The following is a 21,989-nucleotide window of genomic DNA, read 5'->3' on the forward strand; positions in this document are numbered from 1 at the left end:
CTTTTCATCCCTGGTTAGAAGGCTCACCAATGATCTGTTAAGCCAGTCCTTTCTAATCCTTGCAAGTCTCTGCAGCCGCTACAGTCATTTCAAGCATCTTTGAAATTATTGGTGATTCATTGTAACTTTCTAGAGGCTAGAATCTTCCCTGTGGGCGTTCTCAGAAACCCAGGGCATCTCCACTGTATTACTGTAGTGACTTTAGCTTCAAAAGGTCCACAGGGAGGGGACACGTGAGGAACATAGCTGACAAATAAATGCAGCTGATGTGAACAGGCATTTTCCAATTAAATCTTCCCTGGAAGGGTCCACAGGGAGGGGACACTTGAGAAACAGCGGCAAGTGCAAATGATAAATAGATGTTGTCCAATGTAATCCTCTGGGAGCCAAGGGGAGAGACATGAGGTAGCTAGGATTAACAGAGAAGTGACGGTTAAGGAATGAGGCTGTCCCTGGTCAGCCTTCCACACCCGGGTCATGTCTTGGAACTAGAGTATGTAGGAGAAAGGAGTAACTTAGGCCTAGGCCATGCCGGCCAGGGGCTTTGGTAGGTGAGGAGGAGTTCCCCATGAGGAAAGATAGATTTATACCATAACTGGCCAGAGAAGGAAGTGTTACCTTTGGAGGACGTGTGGTCAGCAGGCCTCTTGGGCTGGGCCCCTCATGTTTACAGAGCCAGTGTTGTGATGGTTCAAGATGGAGGAACAGGCTAAAAAGGACTGGAGCCGGGGTGCATGGGGTCTAAGTGACTTAGTGGCTACTACAGCTAACTGAGCACCCACGAGACTGCCACTAGACACCCCCTAGGTGTCTAGCTCCTGATCAACCGGGAAAACCAGTTGAACACTTGAGAGGTGCCCTGTGACATCATGCTTGGTGCCCAGGTGTCTGGTAAAGGGACCACAAGTGTTGAATCCCTTAGCGGGGCCATTAGAGACCAGTTCTTCTCTGGAACCAGAAATTAAAGCCCAAGACAAGGACACAGTGCATTGAATGAATTTATTTATTCAGTAAATAATATTAATCAAATCGATTTTCCAGTTAATGTTGCTAGATTTTACAACTGTACATGTAGCTGATGTGTCAGGCTTCCTAGCCTGGGTACAGATAAGGTCATGTTTATGGTTAAACAATAGCTTCTAGCCCCATCGGCTTTAGTTACAGGGATCTAGACTTTTCCCACAACTAAGTCCTGGGTGTCCCCACTCACCAGTGCAATATGCTGCACTCCGACTTTAACACCGACCCTCCTCAGTTCCGGTACAGCCGGGCCAATTGCCAGTTGAGGACCCATAGGACTGGTGACTTGGGCCCAGAGTCTGGACACACACCAGGTAAGTCTCCACGGGAAAAGACAAGAATTGTCTTCCCTTCACTCACTATTTTGGAATGAATCAGGGGTTCTCAAGCCCTACCCCCCCCCCCATCTCCAGGTCCAGGGTCATCACACCGATCTGACACTGCTGTCCCCCTCCAGGAACTTTGTCCTTACCTTTCCTCAGTTCATGGCTCTAGATTCCCTACCCTTTTGACAGAACTCGGAGGAGGTGGTCCCACGACCTACCCGGTCACGGGCTAACCTACAGCAGCCACAAATGTTCTATTGTACGTAACAGTCAGGCTGTCTCAGTGTTACAGATGGTGTCTCTGTCCAAGACAGCTGAGAGACAAAACAGTATCCACTTCTGGGTCTGCACAGCCCTGAGACCGCCAAGAGGTTCCTGGAGGCCCAACCCTGGCACTGGGCTCTTGTCCTCGTACCCCTCTCCTCTACAGACACTGCCAAGGTCCTTGAGTCTCTTCCTTACATTTTCCTTCAGTGGCCCACAGGTGGCTCCACAGTGACACTTAAACATTGCCACAGCCACTACGGCCTGGATGTCCCACCCTTCCATGGCTTCTAATCCATGACGGGAGGAAGCTGCTCTGCCCCTAGCCTCCCTACTCACCTTCCTTACTCTCTCAGGGCCTCAGCCCTTCCTGCCCATCTCCCTTCCTCCTCTCCTCCTTTTCTGTCCTCTCCTTTCTCCTTCTACCTCCTCTCCCTCCCTTCCTCTTCTTCCTTCCCTTCCTACTCCTCCCTCCTCCCACGCCTTGTCTCACCACCATCTTCTGCTTTGCGGGCAGGTCCCAAATTACAGACACATCTCCATCTTCTCCCGTCCCTCTCCACGCCATCCCCCAGCCCCCAGCCCCTGCAGGATCCAGTTAGGGCTGTGGTGGCTTCTCTTCCTAAAGACTCGTGTCTTATTCATGCGAAGTCTCACGGGTTTCTTCTCGTCCCACTCCTTCCGTCTTGCAAAAACACCCCACAATTTATCCTTCTGATCATTTCACTCTCTGGAAAGGCTGAGTCATCGCAAGCTAGACTTTCAGCTGTCACTGTGAGCTCCTTTGCCAGAGTAAGAGGAGCTGATGAAGGCTCCCACACTGATTCAGCTGCCTGTAGTTTCCCCTCCAGGAACTGGTGAGCGCCTACCACCTTCCTCCAATCCAGGTCTTTGTGAGGAAAGCCTCTCCCTCCCCCTCCAATTTCTGGCCAGCTCCCTAGACAGTGTCACCAGTACCAGCTGTCCAAGTAGGACCCAAAAGGGACACCTTCTTCATTCTGCTATGGCTGAACCAAGTTAAGTTCAATCCTTTCTCATCCCTTTCACACAGGTCTATTGAATCTGTTCAAGGCTGTTCAACATGGAAGGCTGGTCACCTTTAAGAGAGTTATATTTTTAGGCTGTCTTAGTCCTGGGACAGCACTACTACAGGATGGCAATAGGAAAGGGGCCATCCAGTTCCAGCTCCGGTGTGTCTCTTTCCTTCCCTGGGTATATTCTACACCTTCTCACTCTGCTCACTTTCCACTCTGTCCCTACTGGCCCCATAGTGTCCCCCTCCATAGTGACCTACTTCACACTGTCCCCTCCATCTAATCCTTCTCAGGGGCCTGAGGTTTGGATGGCCTCTTGTGCCTTCTAGGGCTGGAAGGGAATTTGTTCAGCCCTTAAAAGCTCCCTTTGTCATCATTTCTGTGAGGTCAATTGCCAACAGAGCTTCAGAAGGGTCTGGAAAAAAAAGTACACGCTTACTCTATCCTGAAGGCATATTTCTTCCCTATCCCTAGATCTCTACCAAAATGCTCTTGATTCCCTGCCCTAATCCTTTCTCCATCTCTCTCTCTCCCTTTCTAGACTCTTCCAACAGAATGGAAAGATAGAAAAGCTGAGAAACAGATGTCTAATGCTACATTTTCTTTTTCATTTCTTCTGCTTCATACATATTGGATTTAGAAATGAAGAAGTCACCTTGTTCTTTAGCAAACCCAAACCAAAGGTGATGTACCTCAGTCATCCAGGTGCTGTGGAAAGGTCTTAAGGGTACACAGAACAAAGATGTTACTCAGTGAGTGTCAAAGAAGCACAGAATGTTCCTTATAAGATTTTGGGACTAGGATCTCCTTCCCTTGAGAGGGGTACCTTCCCTTAACCCCTGGAGATCGTGGTGTCCTGGTGGACCAGCTGGACTGAGTGAAGTCGGTGGGCCTTGATGCCCATGCGGAATTCTTTGATGACAAAGTAATAGCAGAAAACATCAAGGCAGCAGTTGATGTTGGAGAAACACAGGGACAATTGCAGGAACAAGCTGATGCTCTGCCTGACTCTGCACTCCAAGATAAAGCCGTTCCTCACCAGGAACTGCAGGAAGAAACCCAAGTGCACTGGGAGAAAAGAGACCACAAAGATGACAAGATTGGTAGCGATGGTCCAGATGCAGGCTCTCTGTCGGATCCAGTCCTGGGTGTAGTCTGGACGGCCCAGCAGAATGTGAATGCTCCTATAGGAACAAAAGCCCATGATGCCCATGGGAAGGAGGAAGCCAAAGATCTCCAAGGGGAAGAAGACCTTGGCACTCCAGGTGCCATCAGACATGTTATGGAAGCACTTGTATTTCTCAACTTCCCCGTGGAAAGTGTAGATGGGGGTGCTTCCGATCCATACCAGGATCCAGAGGATGCAGCAGATCGCAAAGGTTTTCCTGGGGGACCGGAGGTGGCTGACCAGGATTGGGTACTGGATGGCTAGAAAGCGGTCCAGGCTGATGAAGCAGATGGTGAAGACGCTTCCGTACATGCTGATGAAGTACAGGCACTCCACCAGAGTGCAGAAGATGGGGGAGGGGGAGTCCACTTGTGGCAGAACCATCTTGAATGGGAGTGAAAGCACAAGCAGCAAGTCGAAGACAGCCAAGTTAATCATGTAGATGGAAGTGGCAATGTATTCTGGCTGCCTCTTCTTCTTCTTAAGGAAGGCGCCGAAGCCTCGGATGGCCAAGAGATTAAGGACCAGGCCAAGGAGGAAGGTGGGGATGTGGACTGCCAGCTGCAAGGTACTCATCAGCTTATCCACGTCATCGAATGAGCAGTTGTCACTTGTGTAGAGACGGCTCATGTTCTTGCCTGCAACACCAACAGTAGAAAAGAGAGTTCCTCTCACCCCCTTGAACTGATGAACAACTAAAACAACTTGGCAGAGGATGGTGAGCACTTAGCAACCCATGCTTAATGCACTGCAGGTAACAGACACAGAGCAAGGGGCTGGGGTAAAGCATTTGCCACGCCAGTATGAAGATTGGAGTTTAAGTCCCCAGAACCCATAAAAATGCTGGATGGGCATAGTGGGCCACTAGTCATACTCGCACTGGAGGACGAGACCAAGATTCCTGGAACCAGCTACTTAACTAGAGTAGCCAAATTAGTGAGCTTTGAGTTCAAGGAGAGAGAGGCAGAGGTAAGAAGATAGTTCTAGCCAGGGCTGCACATCTTAAGCTAGCTGTGGTGGCACACACCTTTAATCCCAGCACTGGGGAGGCAGAGGCAGGCAGCCAGGAATACGTACTGAAACTATCTCAAAAAATTACATTTAAATTTAGAAGCAAAACCAGGGCTAGAGAGCACTGGCTGCTCTTGCAGAGGACCTGAGTTTGATTCCCAGCACCCACACGGAAGCCCACAACCATCTGTAACTCCAGTTCCGGAGGGGCCAGTGCCCTCTTCTGGACTCTACAGGCACCAGGCATGCTCATGGTACACTCACATACATGGAGGGAAAATGCTCACACATATAAATAGAAATGTAAATGAAGAACATGTGTAAGAGAACAATTACTTTTAATCCAGCCTTCCCAGCATCCACTACTCTCTTACAGATGTCTCTTGATTTACCATGGGTTTGAAAATATTGTCAGTTAAAAGAAAGTACATGTAATATATCTAATACCACAGCTTAGCCTAGCTTATATTAGCCTCCGACTGAGCAAAACACCTCACACAAACCCCATTTTGTAATGAAATATTGAAGTTCTAATGTGATTTATTGACCATTGCACTCACTGAGCTGTAAAACCAAAACTATCAAGGCTGATTGCATGTGCCCGAGTCTCTCCATTTTCTCCATCAGAGCTCTCATTGAAATGAGTAAAAACACAGACTCTGAATCAAGATGGTTTAAGCAAAGAGAGAATTCCACATCATTGAAAATGGCTGGGCCTGATGGTGTGCATCTGTGGTGTGAACCTGTCATCCAGAAACGGGCAGAGGGTGGTGCTCGGGAGAGGTTCACACGGCAAAGACTAGCTCTGGCAACTGAGTGAGACCCTGGCTCAAAACGTAGAAAAAGTGGAAAGGAGCCTAGGGCTATGGTCAGGAATGGAGCATCTGCCTAGCACATACAACACCTCTGGTTCAGTCTCTAGCAATACAGAGGAGGGAAGGGGAAGGGAGGTACTGGGGTGCTGCTGGGGAGGGTTTCAGATGCTCTTTACAGGCCCAGATCCCCTTTGAGCAGGGAACCCTCCGCTCTCCTGCACCCACTGTCCTGATTGGACAGTTGACTCCACCTCTGACTGCAGGGATAACCCCAATCAGCACATCACGCCCCCCTGGACACAGGCATTGATTTGTCCACTGGTTCAAGGCAAGGCAATCAGATTCATGCCTGGACCTCTTTCCGGGGGACTTGAAAGGACTGGAGCAGCTCCAGCTTTTACTGTCCTGGAGAGAAACCCAGGCAGAAAATGACTCTTCATGGAAGAAGGGACCTTCCCAGAGGGAATGAGGTGGGAGCCTGTGGCCTGCCTAGGACAAAGAAAGTGCTGTAGACAAGAAGGGAACAAGGACAAGACAGCCAAGGCTGGAGATGCACTCTCCCAGGCATTGGCCTTGGCCAGGCTCTGACCAGGTCTTGTGTAGAGTCTGGGTGCTTTAGGAGGGTGAGATTGTCACTGTGGGGTTCAGTATAGAGGAAGGTGTCCCTGGAACAGATTAAAAACAGATAATCGACCCAGGTCCTGGATATCAGGAGAGAGATCCCAGGATCCCCAGAGCGACCCCTGACCCATGGTCAGGATGTAGCTTTTAGCTTATGCTATTATACTAGAATTATTTTTTTATAGCTGAAAAGCAATTTGAGCATTTAATAAGCTATCCAAAGAATTCAAAACCACATGCCTCCATTGTACCTCAGGGTCTCAGTCATACTTTCCAGAGCTAACCATGCATAACAGCTGCTTGAAATTTTTCTCTAGGAGTTCCTAGTTATAACCATATTTTCATACATACACATAAGTATGTGCCTTTGAAATTAAAAAAAAAAAAATAACCACTATACCTACAGTTCTGTCCCTTGATTTTCCAGTGAACAATGTTTCTTAGAAATTGTTTCACATGAGTATACATGACTCAATTCCCTCTCTCTAATAGCCTCTCTGAGTTCACTGTGTAGACAACATCACTATTTCAACCAGAAGCCTATTAGCAAACAGTTAGGCTTCCTGGGTAACAGCGAGTTCCACACCACACATCCTCGTGGCTAATTTCTTTGCTACATCCTCACTGTCAGGAGAATTCCCATTCCTTGGCCGTTTCTCATTACTGCAGCTTTTTTGTTTGTTTGTTTGTTTGTTTGTTTTTCCAGAAATGGTTTCTCTGTAGCTTTGAGCCTGTCCTAGCACTCACTCTGTAGACTAGGCTGGCCTCAAACTCACAGAGATCAGTCTGCCTCTGCCTCTGCCTCCCGAGTGCTGGGATTAAACGTGTGTGCCACTACCGCCTGGCTTACTACAGCTTTCTAGGGAGCATGTGGGAAGAAAAGATTTGGGCATTTTTGGGTGTGGAATGGTGAGGGTGTGTGCATGGATGCACACATGTGTGCAGGTGTGGATGGAGGCAGAGGAGGCTGTTGGGTGTTAAGGATCTTTCTCTGCCACTCTGAGCTTTATTTTTTTCTCCTTCATTTGTTTTTTGAGGCAGTCTCTCACTGAACCTGGAACTCACTGTGGGCTACAGATGAACTCCACTGTGCCGAGCTTTTGTGAGTGCCAGGGATCCGAACTCAGATCCGTGTACTTGCAGAGAAAGCACTGTACCCACTGGCCCTATCCCAAACCACCCCAGCCCCAAATTCGGATATTTTAGAGATCATAAGTGGAATACCATTCCCAAACTCTTTGTAACTCCTATTTAAAAGAAAAATCTATACATACAGACATGTAGACATATGTATAGACAGACAGACCCTTTATGTTAAACATTTAAGGCACAGCACTTGACCCAGGTGGCTTCCTAATGGCCTTGTGCTTTCTTGTATATGAACTTTTCTTAGGCTCATGTCACAGAGGCCCAAAAAGACATCTCTCCCATGACCAGTGCTTTAGACCAGTGCTGGCTAGTTTTATGTCAACTTGACACAAACTAAAGTCATCGGAGAGGAGGGAGCCTCAACTGAGAAAATGCCTCCATAGGGTCAGGCTGTAGGCAAGCCAGCAAGGCATTTTCTTAACTAATGTTTGATGGGGAGGGCCCAGCCCATGGTGGGTGGGGCTGTCCCTGGGTTGGTGGTTCTGGGTTCTATAAGAAAGCAATCTGAGCAAGCCACGAGAAGCAATCCATCCAGTATGCAGCACCCCTCCATGGCCTTTGCATGAGCTCCTGCATCCATTCAGGTACCTGCCCTGCTTGAGTTCCTGCCCTCACTACTTTTGATAAGGAGCAACATGTTATATGGGACTTGAGTGAAACAAACCCTTTCCTGCCCAAGTTGCTTTTGGTATTGGTGTTTCATCACAGCAGTAGAAAACCCAGCTAAGACAAGACTGGTGTGGTGTGGTAAGTGTGTGGGGGGGGGGACCTCTGCAACCTTTGCAAGGGTCCTCAAACTCAGGACTCCCATAACTGCTAAGGGCAGAGTGATGGAAGAGTCGTGGTATGGGAGGCTTAGAAGAAATGCAGAATGGCAGGCTGTTTCCTCCTGACAAAAAATGCTCAGAGCACCACAGACCAATCCCAAAACTAGCTGGTGTGACTTGGAAGCTGCAAGGTAAACTTTGGAGTGATGGCAAAAGCAGGCTCAAGTCATCAGCAATTGCCTTTGAGATCACGGACAGCAGAAAACCAAGAAAAGAAGAAAATCCAAAACCTCCGGGCACATGTATGTGTCATGCTCAGGAAAACTCCATGGATGAACCCTCCAAATTAAGGAGAAAGGAACATTTGGGACTTGAAGAGACGGCTCATTGGTAAAGTACCTGCCATACGGTCACAAGGACCACAACTCAGATCCCCATAACCCACCAAAAATCCCCAGTATAGTGGTATGTACCTGTAACCCCAGCTTTGGTGCTGTGTGGAGACAGGTTGATCCCTAACACTCATGGCCAGCTGGCCTGAGCTTCAGTTCAGTAAGAGACCTTGTCTCAAAACATGAGGGTAAAGAAAGATTGAGAAAAGACATCTGACATTTACCTTGCGCCTACACACGTAGGTGCATGGGCACCCTCTCTTACCCACAAAACAGCTGGACATTGTGGAACACACTTGTAATCTCAACACTTGGGAGCAGAAGCAGGAGGACACTTAAGCACAGGAGTTCAAGACTAGACTATATATCACAGCAAGACCACTTGCAAAAGGAAAGAAGGCTGGAAGGGAGGGAGGGAAGAAGGGATAGAGGGAAGGAGAGAGTAAGGGAGGGAAGGAGGGAGGGAGGCAGGGAAGAAGGGAAGGAAGAAGAGGAGAAACAACAGATAGCAAAAGGAGAAAGTTGGTCTGGTCAAAAGCCATGATCAAGGATACTGGGATGTGCCTACATTGATACTGTGGTGGGTGTGTGTATACATGCATGTGTGTGCATGTCAAGATTCAGCTGTTCTCATCCCCAGGAGAACTACCATAAAGGTCCCATTTAAATTACTGAAAGACTTCAAATGGGTCCTTCTCAAAAGGTGATCTTTGAAGCTAGAAGATGCATTATCTACAAATAGACATAACGGGAATCAGGTTAAAAAAATTACTGCCAGCTAATGGCATGGTTATTGGAGGGTCTGAAATATTAATCCTCTCAATTTCCTCCAAGGATTGAGGATAATTCATCTTTTAAAGACTCTTCAAAGGGGAGCTGATGTGATGGTTCAATGGTTAAGAGCACTTGTTGCTCATACAGAGGACCTGAGTTCAGTTCCCAGCACCCACATGGAGATTCACAATGGTCTGTAACTCCCTTGGGAATCAGACACCCTTTTCTAGCCCGTGGTACACACATACAAGCAGCAAACTCTCATACACACAAAATGAAAACAAAAAGTAATTTTTTAAAAAGAATCTTAAAAAAAAAAAACTGGGTCTCCACAGAAATAAGACAAAAAGGCATAAATGTTCTCTGGGTAAGAGATGAAACATCCATCCTTAGAGAAGACAAGGCATTTATAAAGACCAATTCATACTCAACCAAAGGCCTGGAGCTATAGCACCTTCTCCCAGCCAACCCAGGCCTGCACCAGTCTACAAACCACACTGTAGGTGACTGATTCCCTCCAGGTGAGCAGACAGTTGCTAAGACAGTGCAAGATATCCAAGAAGCTGATGGGAAACCAATCAGAAAGTGTAAGATTTTAATTTTTAGTTTATGTTCTCTCTCTCTCTCTCTCTCTCTCTCTCTCTGTATGTGTGTGTGCGCGTGTGTGTGTGTGTGTGTGTGTGTGTGTGTGTGTGTGTGTACATGTACCACAGCAAGTGTGTGGAGGTCAGAGGGCAACTTATGCAGCTAGGCTCTCTTCCTCTACATGTGGGTCCCCTGGGATTGAACTCAGGGTATCAGGCTTGCCTGCAAGTGCCTTTACTCACTGAGCCATTTCACCAGGCCAAATGTAGGACTTTTTTTAAAAAAAAGAACCTTAAAGTAACCACTGACTACTAAAAATAGGTATCTGCGAGAGCAGAAGGAAGGCTAGTTGAGAAGAGAAAGGGGACTCAGCAAGATATATGAGATAATGGTGAATATGATCAAAATGCATGAATATATGTGAAAATGTCATAGCGAAACCCTATTATGTAGATTGATATTTGCTAAATTCCGTGGTTAAAACAGAACATTTATCTTCAAAATCGCCAAAGAAGATAAAGAGAAAGAACAAAAACACCAGACTGTTCAGCGCAGAGCAAATATAACCAGGAAAGAAGCCAGCATAGAAATAAAAAGTAAATATGAAACATCCAAACTGTTCTCTCCCGACACTCATAGTTCACTAAAATGCAGCATTCAAGCTGGGTTTGGTGAGTGAAGCAACCCTTAATCCCAGCACTTGGGATGCTGAGGCAGGCAGATCTCTGTGAGTACAAAGCCAGCCTGGTCTACAGAGCGAGTTCTAATCTAAGCCAGCCAGGCTTCATAGTGAAATCCTATAAAACAAACAAACAACATCAACAACAACAAACCATAAATATTATTCAGATCTGCTCTTACCAAGGCACACAGTGTTCGATGTGACAGTCCCGTGACAACAAAGAAATAAACCCAAAACAGGCTGTGATGGCAAACGGCAGAACCCGGGGAATAAAGTCACCGGGCACTGGGAAGGTTATTTTCTGGGGGAGGAGAGGGTATGAGGGGCGAGTGGGAAGGGGGTATGATGGGACGAAAACATACTGTACTCTGTGTGTGAGTGCTCTGGCGTAATGAAACCTACTAGTTTGCACAACAGATGTGTGCTAATAAAAAGGGGGGGAAACGGTTTGGTTCTTTTTTAATTACTAAAAGGAAAATGCATGGTGGGAGTGTAGCTCAGTGGTAAAGCATGTATTTGTCTGGTATTCCCAGGCCCGAGGTTGAAGCTCCAGCATCTCATAAACAAAATAAAAGAAGGGAAGGGAGATACAACCAAGAAGGCTAACACTGCAGTCTCGTGTGCAAACGGCACGGTAGAGAAGCATATAAAGACAGAATTTAGAGATGTGCTAACCAAAGCCAGTTGTGTCAGAAGCATTAACAGATTCAAACAGGTCAACAGAAAAAATGTTAAGTCAGAATAGAATAAACAAACAGTACAATTGATACTACTTAACAGTTATTGAGTCTGGTTTTAAGTACAGAAGTAACCTATTTTTACCCTTATATACCCAAGAAACGTTGGCCAAAAATGAATTATCTGTCTAGCAAGAGTAAAACACCCATCAAAACACCACAGTAGGCCAGTGTGGTGGTGTATGTATGCCTTTAATCCCAGCATTTGGGAGGTAGAGGTGAATCTTTGAAGCTGAGGACATACATATATACATACAACATACATACATACATACATGCTCTGGTTGACACAGAGAGTTCCAGGTAAGCTACATAGTGTGAGCTTGTCTCAAAAAACAAAGTAAAACAAAACAAAAACCCAAGGCTGAAGTCATGTTGTCTATATTCTCTAACACATACAAAGAGTGTAGAAGAAAAATAATTGGCTGCTTAAAACTAAAGTACAAGCCAGAAAACAAAATGCTTGGGAAGTAGTCACAAATGCAAGACGTCTTTGATTTGTTATTTAAAAAATTAATTCACACAATGCAGCCCGAACCATTTGGAGACAAATATGTTGCCCTGGTTGCTATAACTTTTTTTTTTTTAAGAGGGGGGAAAAGGGAGGGGAAGACTAAATATGTGAATTAAGTAATCCACTCGAGACCTTAGAAAAGTGAGGGAAAAGAGTCCCAGAGAAATTGGAGGAAAAATAATGACAGAAACAGAAACACCAGAACCCAGAAGTGTAACATAACAGGTGGGTCGGGGGCAGACACGGCCCTAAACTATGGACAGATGTCTACTTTGATCCTCAGCTGTGATCAAAAAAGCAAACTGAAATGTTTATCTAGATGTAGCAGACATTAAGCTCAGAGAGGAAGGAGATAACTACAGCAAGAAACACTCTCCGTCCCTGTGTGCAACCACACAAACCCTTCATACGGCGGAAGACTGACAGCAGGAAACTCCATTTACCAGAACTGAGCAAGACAGAGAAGCATCCCTTAGACTAGGGATCATGAAAAAAAAAAAACAGCGTGCCATCAAAGGTTGCTCATGAATCAAGCAGGCGCTTACTTCAGTGTTTTAAGCAGCTAGTGATTCCCACAGGCTATGAACTATGCAAGAATACCAGATAATGTTAATGGGTGTCTGCCGTCAAAGCACGCCCCAGTACCAAGCTTGATTTGTAAAACACAAAAGAGAAGAGCCAGTGCTAAGTGCAGGCATGCAGCCATCCTAATTGAGAGGCTACCCAGTAGGCTTCAGTATATTTTAATTATAAACCCTGTAAACAAGGCATACATTAGTTTCAACTGGGACAGCTACTAGCATTGTGGATCACATCATTAAAGTGAAAATGAAAAGCCACCTGCTTATATACATTGTTTTTCATGACAGCTCATTAAATGAAGAGACAGAAAGCACTTCGTAGAATGATAAGGAGTAACTTGCTGATACCACGGCAACTTTGTGTTTCATGGTGAAATAATAAAAGCATTCTTATTGAAACCAGACACCAGCACTCAGATACCTCAGATAATGTACTGAAACATTTGGCAGATAAAACGAGACATCCCCCACCCTTGAAAAAAAAAATAATAAAGGCACAGTCAGTGAGTTGAGACTATTGGATCTAAAGACTGAAGACTCAAGTCTTTGCCTGACGATAGGCAGCTAAAGACACTCAAACTCAGTAAGGAACTGCATTTGACAAAAATCAAACCAGAGGGAAAGCGGGAGACAAGGCCTGAGGCACAATCCCCAAAACCAGAGAGAGAGAGAGAGAGAGAGAGAGAGAGAGAGAGAGAGAGAGAGAGAGAGAGAGAGAGAGAGAGAGAGAGAGCGCACAGGAAAGCAGGCAGGCCTGGAGAGTTTGTTCAATGATTAAGATTACTTGTTGCTTGTACAAAGACCCAGGCCCAGTCCCACCCCCCACAGACCACTCCCACTCATCTGTATCCGGAGTTCCAGGGAATCTGAAGTCCTCTTCTGAACTCAAGAGCTCCTGGCAAACATTGTATAAACACATGTGGAGGCAAACACTCATGCACGTAAAATAATACAAAATAAACTAAAAAAAATTAAACATAAAGCCAGCACAGCTTTGCAGAGCAGAAAATTTCTTTTAAAAATTAAAATAAAATAATATTCTGAATAAAACAGTGAAACAGATATTTTTAGATAACTATGTTCTTTTTCTATGAGGAGATGCTCGATAAACAGGCAAAGGACACAGAAAAGCATTTACTGAGATAAAAATGTTTATCAAGTTCGAGAAGCTGAGCAAGGGCTCGTCAATACTCAAATGAGTATGCAAGCCAGTACATGACACAGAACTTAGAATATTTGGTTAATCATAAGCCACAAAAATCATAGTAGTTTTCTATCTGGCAACTCTTAGGCTTTAAATAAACTATGTGAAAGAAAAAAAAATATGTAGAGAAATGTGTTCTTTGTGGCATTTTTTTCTAATAATAAAAAAATACACACATTAAAATACTAGGCAATGGTTAATTTCACTACGGTAAATCCACTTAATGGAAAATTTTTGATGCTATGTTTATGCTGACTAGGTTACATAAAAACCCACAAACTATAATATTATACATTCAGAATGATTGCAACTGTGATTTTTAAAAACCCACACACAGGAAAAAAAAAAAAAACTAGAAAAAAAAATTTCCGTATACCAGACAGCATTACATTCTAGTAGTTGGATAGTAGGTGATTTTTTTTAATTAGCTATTTTATTTATCATTTTTTATGTGTATCCCTAACATAATAATACAGGAAAACATGGAAACAGCATGAGATTCTTTAAATATTTTATCCAGCATCAGGAATGGAAGGAAAATGATAAAAATAACTTTTGAAACCAAGTGTGGTCTGGATTAACTCGAGGCGTGGCAAGGGTGTGAGAGTCACACAAAATGAAGAGAGCTGTTGAACTGCCCAGTGCTCAGCTGAGGGGACACTATCATCTCAGGTCAGAGGGAATCATTTTGTTGTTGCTGTTCGTTTGTTTTTTGGAGACAGTGTCTCTATATGAAGTTCTGGCTGTCCTGGAGCTCACTATGTAGACCAAGCTGGCCTCAAACTCACAAAGTTCCAAATGTATCCACTATTTTAAACTTGTTTTTGTTGTTGTTGGTTTTGTTTTTTAATAGCCAGGTGGAAGGGTACATGTCTGTAATCCCAACACTCAGGAGGCTGACTTAGGAGGATCTCAACGGAAGCCAATTTGGGCTGTTTGAGACTCAATCTCTAATAAATAAATAAATAAATAAAGTGGGTGAAAGCAAATATAAATGCAATTATCTAAAATATAATTATCTCAAAGTTTGGTGAACTGTCAACAGATACAAATGCAAACATCAGAGTATTAGTATTTTCCAATTTGACATTTATGTTAAGTGATCTTATCTACTTTGAAAAGATAAAGGAAGAGAAATTTTATGATGAAACTGAAATTGAAAAAACAGTCTCAAGACAGAAGGGGCAACTCTCCCGAAGTTAGTGTAAACATAATGAAGCATTTTAATATCAACATCGTCTATGAAAAGGAGCATCCACTTAAAAACCCAACTATCTTTTATGGATAAGAAACAGAGAAAACGAAAGGTCTCAGGCGTTCTAAGGTGAATGGCGTCACCTTGATTCTCTTGGGCTTGTAGTATGCTAAAAAAATAAGAAATAGGACAATATTTTTTTTTTCTAGTCAAAAGAACTGCTAGGGTAGCAGAGACCCTACAACGGCAATAACTATGGCAAATGATGAAATTTGAAACAATCTATGTTCCAGTGTGCACTGCGGGGGGGGGGGGGGGGGAATGCATGATGGGAATGTGCCAGAAATGCAAAGTAAGGGAAAGGGAAAACTAATTGTATTTAGCAACTGTGGTGATTGATCCTAAAAATATCATTAGTCAAATAGAGAGGTCAGAGCTCTGGTCAGCCCGGTTTGCAGGAGAGCTAACAGCATAGATGAGGGAGCAAAATTTTCCATTAGGGAGTCTCTGTAGACAGCACTCATGCTGAGTCTATCCCACATTCAACGCTCCTTCATGGACCACGGACAGTTATCCAAGCATCGGGACCCCCCACACATCCATAGGCCCTTGACTAACATGGAAATGGCTTTTCTACATGTTCTTGTTTACGTCTAAGATTTTCTAGCATAGTCTTTTAAATAACGTGAGTCAGAGATAAAATTGGAAGTACGTCGCTGAAATAATGGACAAAAAATAGACACACATAAAAACACAAGAATTGCAGTGAATGAGAATTTCTAGGTATTCTTTCCCATATACGGGAAAGTAAGAAGTGAGGTGAACCAAGACCACCCTGACACAATTTGGAAGAGGAACAGGGCCTGCAGTCACCTTTCTTGGCTCTAGTCACCCTGCACCCCAAGGCTGTTTGGTTGTAGGGGCTCCAGATGAAGAGCTGCAGAACCCGGAAAAAGAAGATAGGTTGAGCCGAGCTCCTGACCCATAGAGAGGAGAGCCCATCCAGCAGGGCTCAGGACACAATCCACAGTGTGAGTTCACAGGGTCGGAGGAAGAGTAGCCACCAGTAGCCACAGGCTGCTTGTTTCAGGGAGCCGGCCTGTTTTGTTATAAGTACTTCAAAAGCAAACACTCCCATTGTGAGTGAGTGAGCTCCCTACAAGCAAAAGCAGGGGACCGGCTTATCCAGAATACTACAGAGAAAATGCTCATGTATTCTTGCTGCAGGATGCTTTTGTTTGTTTTTAGCCCTGAAATTGAATCTTCTCTCAATATAGTATTTTCTCGAAAGTTTGATAAAGAGAAAAAGTAGTCACCACATGGAAGGCACTGGCCCTGGCTCTAGTCCACCTCTGTCTCTATCAGGAGAAATGGCTTTAGCTTCGCTTGCCTGTCCATAAAACCTTGCTTAGTCCCAGGAGTTTGGAGTCAGCCTAACCACGCTGGCTCTTATTGCCAGTTCCTCCACGAAACTATATGAATAGTTATAACTGTAGCCCCTGTGCCCAGGGTGCCCCCATCTGACACACCGGGGCAGGCCAGAGCTGCTTCTTCACAGCTGAGACTGAGAAACCAAACCAAAAGACTCAACACCATTTAGCTCTCCTTTCCCCACAGTGGCCTACATTTTCCAGACCTCACAAGTGTCAGGAACAGCACACACACACACACACACAAGAATGTTTGCAGGCCAAGAGGATGTCCACTCCCCTAGGCTGTAGCAAGCTCATCAGTGCCCAGCCACTGCTCTAGACAGACCTCCAGGGATCTAGACTGAGATGGCACCCCCAACCATGGGGAATCCCAGCTGGTACGGCTTCAGGCATTCAGCTGCAGGAGCAAGTATTCTCTAGACCAGTGCCGCCCATCCAGTTTCCTTGCTTGAAGCCCTAGTGTTCTGGAGATCACCAAGTTAGAATGCAAATACCAACCCAAAAGCAGCAGAAATGACTGTGCCTGAGCTGGGCTTCTGCAAACCAGAGTGCAGGGACACAAGATGGGGACCTGAGATGGCCCAGTCAATAAAACGCTTGTATTACAAGCAAGAGGTCTCAAGTTTGATCATCAGCACCCACATAAAAACCAGGTGTACCCCTATCGTTCCAGCTGTGGAAAGGCAGAGGCAAGAAGACTCCTGGGCTTGCCGATCAGCAGGTCTAGCCAAGTCAGTGAGCTAACCAAATCAGTGGAAGACCCTGTGTCTTCCCTGAATCGCCTTGAAACCAGGAGCGGCTGTTCTTGAGGGAAGAATGAGACTGGGAGAGTGAAGGGGTAGCTCAGAGACTTGAGACCTCACTGGCTACGTGCCCTGTGGAGTACACAGCCAGTGAGATATATTCTGGGTGCACATTTTACAAGTGAGGAAAGTAAGGTTCAGAGAGTCTGTCCAAGGTCAGATGAACACGGTAGCTCAAGCCTGTAATCTCAACACTCAGCAGGACGAAGCAGGAAGTTTGCCACGAGTTCAGGGCCAACCTGTGCAACATAATGAGTTCTAGCTTAATCTGTAGAGGAAAAGTTCAGGCAGACAGAGAAGGACCAGTGGGCACTCACATCACAGCCCCATGTTCCTGGTCATCCCATAGGACTTGCTCAGTTGGTTAAGTGGGGACTACTAGGAATCACCTGTGGTCAACAGGGCAAGCATCCCTGCTGTCCAGGAATGGTGCCATGGTGAGACCCATACATCTTTGCCTTTATAACACCAGCGCACACAAAAACTCCATCTTGAGAGTTACTAAACGAAAGAATGAAAGGCAGGCAGGCTGGACTGATCTGTTGGAATGACTAGTGCTCCCTCGGGGAAGAAAAACAGAGAGAAGAATCTTCCGGGAGGCTATTGGTGGTACTGTGCACACCCCTTCCTGACCTCCACCTTGAACAGCACAAAGCCCAGTCCAGGACAAACCGGCAGGCATTTCCTGACCTGTCCTCACTGTCAAGGAAGAATCTAGAATTTTCAGGGTTCTAAAGGCCGGTATGTTTTCTCTCCCAGCCTCTCCACGAGATGCTTGGCTGGAGTTCGAGAATAATCCTTAGAGGATAGCAATCTGAACTGACCACTTGCTTGCCAGGGCATAAGCAGGCCCCATCGTTTACTGTCCTCAAGAGCCAGTAAAGAGGGGACTAATGTCCCTCCATTCGCAGAGAGGTAAACTGAGGCTAAGCAAATGATGTGAATGGTAAGCATCTAGCTCTTGGTTCCCACACCCACTCGTGGTTCACCAGAAGCCTCTTGCTCAGGGGTTGCAGGACAACTCCTGAGAGTATGTAATCTCTGGTGCTTGGTGATTTCCCAGCAAGATTTTGGGGGAGTGGACTGTGGGCCAGTGGAGGCTGGTGGCACGCAAGCCAAGCTGGCTGGGGAGGGTGCCTGTGTTGATATGGGGAGCTTCCCCCACCCCGACCTGCAGCCTTGACTCAAATCAGGAGGAAGTTGAGGGTTCGTAGAAAAATGTCACCCATTATCAGGGACAAACCGGGTCTGCCTACTGTAAGCTGCTGCTGTCACGGAGTACAGTGTACTCAGGGCCAGCTGCTGGCCTGCTACCTGCGGAAGCCCACTGGTCTAGGACAGGAGTGGACAGAACCCAGACCTTCAGGAAAGCAAGGTCAGGTCAGAGGCTCCGGGCCTCAGTTTCTCTAAATAGCCCAGAGACGATTACCTGGAGGCGGTCCCGTGCAGCTGATTGAGCTCTGAGGTGTCATATCTCCTCCAGGACCCAGCCACCTGCAAGTTCTGGGCAGTGACACTTCCCCTCTTTGGGCCTGAACTTCCTTGGGGGGTGGGGGTGCAGGGGTGGGGCCAGAGACTCCCAAGCAGCTCCCAAGTTAACCTGTTTCGCTTGGGGGCTCTACCTCTGGGGCATAGAAAGGGTCCACACCCCTCTGAGTAGTATTAGAATGTTGGGCAAGCAGAGCGAATTCCCACAAAGGGGGTCCACTCTCTTCTGTCCCCTTAGGTGCACACTCATCTAGCTTCTCACAGCTGACATCCGCACAGGAGCAGCAGAGAGCTGTTGAGGGCATCACAGGGACATCCAGCACTTTTGGTTTAGGACAGAGCAACACTGGCCAGAGAGGAGAATGGTGGTGGAAGGCTTCATAGTTAGACCATGAATGTGATCCAGCCTGGGCTTATGTCACACCCACACAGGTGTCTTCTGGAGTCAGCAGGTAACTCCCTGTGGCCCTTCTTCAAAGGAAGGCTGAGCCAGCCCCGCAGGGTATGCAGCGTGGAGCCCTCACACATCCCAGGCAATTAGGAAAGTTTGGCTGACATGCAGCCTGGTACTGCAGCTCTTGTGCCAGAAGGAGCCTGGGGGGACCTGGAGTATCAAGGCAAGGCTATTTTTACAGATCATGCGTGCTGTGACTTTCATGTGTCTACAGGAATAGAAACTCCTCAAGGTGGGTCTGGGTGATTCATACCGGTACGCGGGTGCTCCCTGCATAAATATCGGCTTCCGTGGGAAGCAGGGGTCCTCCAGAGCTCAGGTTCCCACTGTTCTGTGACAGCCATTCCAGGCCTTACTATCACTGATTTGATAACCCAAGGCTATGCAATGGTAACACCAGGCCCCGGATTCAGCTGCTGTCGGAGTTGAGACAGAACCCGGAGCTGAGGGGCACCTTCAATATCTCCAGCCACACCCTCTCCAGAGCCTGGCAGGGCAAGGCAGAACACCTAGACCTGAGCAGCAAAAACAGGGCAGCCAGGACCTTGACAGACAGGAGCCATGCAGAGGTCTTATACCCACCGTGTTGTCCAGAGCCTAGATCTGGAGACCCAGCAAGGGGGTTCACAGGGCCCTGCTGCTCCTGAAAAAACAGGGCTCAGAGCTCACCCACCTCCTGCTTTTGCGTCTCTCTCTCTCTCTCTCTCTCTCTCTCTCTCTCTCTCTCTCTCTCTCTCGTGTGTGTGTGTGTGTGTGTGTGTGTGTGTGTGTGTGTATTGGGGGTGGGGGGCAAGACCTCATGTACCCCAGGACTGTATTCACCTCACCATACAGCTGTGACTATGGGTGTGTTCCATCCCACTCCACGTATTTAAAAAAAAAAAAAAAAAGAATATGACTTGCTGTTGCTTGCTATTTAAATGTTTAAATGCATGGTCGTGAGCCAAATATACACATGAAGACATTTAGTAAAGTTATGTAAGTTGTCACTCACTGTCCCCCTCCCCTCGGTGCTCTGCAAATTCTGGGAAGATGGAATGTCCAGCAGAGAGCTGCACACGGCCTGCCCATAGCTCAGAGCCCTCTCTCTGGCTCCCCCATGCCTCTAAGACCCGAAAAGTCACAAATAAAAAACTTTCTTGGGGATCCCCTAAGCCTGGGATCACTACCTTGATCTACCCTACCTTCTTATCCCTAAGAGCAAGCTAGAAGCTTTGGCTCCTGGGGTGGGTTCCTGCCTCCTTTCAGATGGGGGCTCTATAGGGATGATACCGTAGCACATACCTCCAACTCCATCAAGTGCATCAGGCATCAAGAGAGCTCCAAGAGGCAGCTCCTTCTAGGGCAGAGAGCAGGCCCTTGTGACTACTTGCCAAAAAGCTACTCCACGAACCACATCCTCTCCTGACGCTGCTCCATTCACCCTTCACTTCAGCCATCAGAGGCCCAGCACCCACTCTGAGGGCAGACTTGCCCATGCAGGGGCTTACGCTGGGCCAGGCAGGGGGGCAGGAAGCAGGGCAGGACCATGTGGGGGAGAAGCCATAGGCATAGAGAACAGCTCAAGTGGTCTTCTCACACCCACGGGTTGTTTGACATTCAGAAAGGCCAGGGGTGGGGCTGTCTCCGAGGACAAGGTGTCTCTGTGTAGCTGAGATCCAAGGATCACAGGGAATAAGGACAGAAACTAGAAGCCACTCATCTGGGAGTAGGGAGCCACTCAAAGACTGAACAGAAACATCATATTGGAAGTTGACTGACAAAAAGGAAACCTCAAATGTCCCTCCAGCTCTTCTCTGAATCTCTGCTCTGTGGACAGGGCAGCTCGGGGGGCTGGTACAGATACTGTCCTAGGGGCAGGAGCCCTAGGGGCAGGAGGCAGGTTAGGGTAAGGGAAGTGGCCGTGCTGAGAAGGAATTGGGACAGGAAGCGGGAATGGGGTGTCTGAGAGAAGGTCGCAGGGTCAATCAGAGGCAGCCTGGTTCTTAAGCGAGCCCAACTAGCCAAGAGTGGCCAGGCCCCTTGAGCCTCTGCTTTGTGACTTCTCCCAGCCAATGACTTCCTCATCTTTGAACTGGGGTCACAAGTTCATTCAATCAACAATCACTTGCTGATTACCTATCGTGTAGCCTGTGCACAGCCTGTCCAAGACAGACAGTAACACCTTTCTCAACCCTGGTGAAAGCAGACAGAGTGAGAGGGCGAAGACCAACACCTAGACACTTTGTCCCCACAGATGCCATAGGCTGCCTTTGTCTCCCCAAAGAGTCTGGCTGAGGTAAGGAGCGGTGCTGATAACAGTGCCATCCGGGTTAAAGCTGCCACGGGATGCCGACCCCAAGGGGAAGCCTCAACAGAAAGGGGGAGGCAGGGGAAACCAAGGAAGGGGAAATAAGGGGAGGACACATGGGCTGAGGGCCCTTTCTATTCACACAGTAGCTGCTTACCTCACCTCTGCTCCAAGGCCCAGGCTTGGTCACACTTCTGCTCCCAAGCCCAGATGATTCCCATGAGTGGTCACACAGCTGGCGAGTCCCCAACCTTGGAGGCTTGACCAAGCCCCTGAGGGAAGTTCCCTTTCCTGCCCTCCACGTGGACCTCATTAGCCACCAGCAGGGGCCGGAGATGTCCAGCCTCCTGGAGAGTGGTCACGTGTGCAACTCAGAGGGAGCAAGTGTCAGATAACTTCAGGTCAAGGCAGGGACAGCAGCAGCTCAGAATACCCCTCTCCCTCCTCCCACTTCCTGGAAAGTTGACTGTGAGCTCGAAGGAGGAAGTTCTAGGTGCTCAGACATCTGTGTGAGACCTGTCTGCCCTTCCATCGTGATGGTAGCCGGACCTCTCAGAGGCTCCTGCCTCTTTCCTTCGATGTACTGGTCCAGGCTATGGTGGGGTCTGGATTCCCCTGAGCATGCAGATGCAGACAAAGGTCATTTTTCAAACTAATGGTTGGCCTGGTGCTGAAAGTCCAC

At 47.0% G+C, this 21,989-nt stretch overlaps 1 protein-coding gene across 2 annotated transcripts; it reads right to left on the minus strand.

Annotated features, from left to right (window-relative positions):
* Positions 1-3,410: 3,410 nt before the first annotated feature.
* Positions 3,411-21,686, minus strand: Gpr55 (G protein-coupled receptor 55). Of its 2 annotated transcripts, none has more exons than XM_051190670.1 (2): positions 21,470-21,686; positions 3,411-4,450 (listed from the first exon to the last, which is right to left on the minus strand). In XM_051190670.1, the coding sequence occupies exons 1-2, from the start codon at positions 21,618-21,620 to the stop codon at positions 3,477-3,479; spliced, it is 1,125 nt and encodes a 374-aa protein (XP_051046627.1). In that variant the 5' UTR covers positions 21,621-21,686; the 3' UTR covers positions 3,411-3,476. The 2 variants fall into 2 exon arrangements, with proteins under 2 accessions (XP_051046627.1, XP_051046628.1); XM_051190671.1 differs by lacking the exon at positions 21,470-21,686 and adding an exon at positions 20,302-20,383.
* Positions 21,687-21,989: the final 303 nt, after the last annotated feature.

This window comes from Phodopus roborovskii, unplaced genomic scaffold (genome assembly GCF_943737965.1).
Source record: "Phodopus roborovskii unplaced genomic scaffold, PHOROB, whole genome shotgun sequence".
NCBI lineage: Eukaryota > Metazoa > Chordata > Mammalia > Rodentia > Cricetidae > Phodopus > Phodopus roborovskii.

What these genes read in the sequence shown, in the direction of transcription:
- Gpr55 (XM_051190670.1), bottom strand. Translation starts at nt 21,620, where the DNA reads ATGAGGTCCACGTGGAGGGCAGGAAAGGGAACTTCCCTCAGGGGCTTG. An exon ending in GCCTGGGCCTTGGAGCAGAG is followed by an intron (nt 4,451 to 21,469) that starts GTGAGGTAAGCA and finishes TTGGTGTTGCAG; the next exon opens with GCAAGAACATGAGCCGTCTC.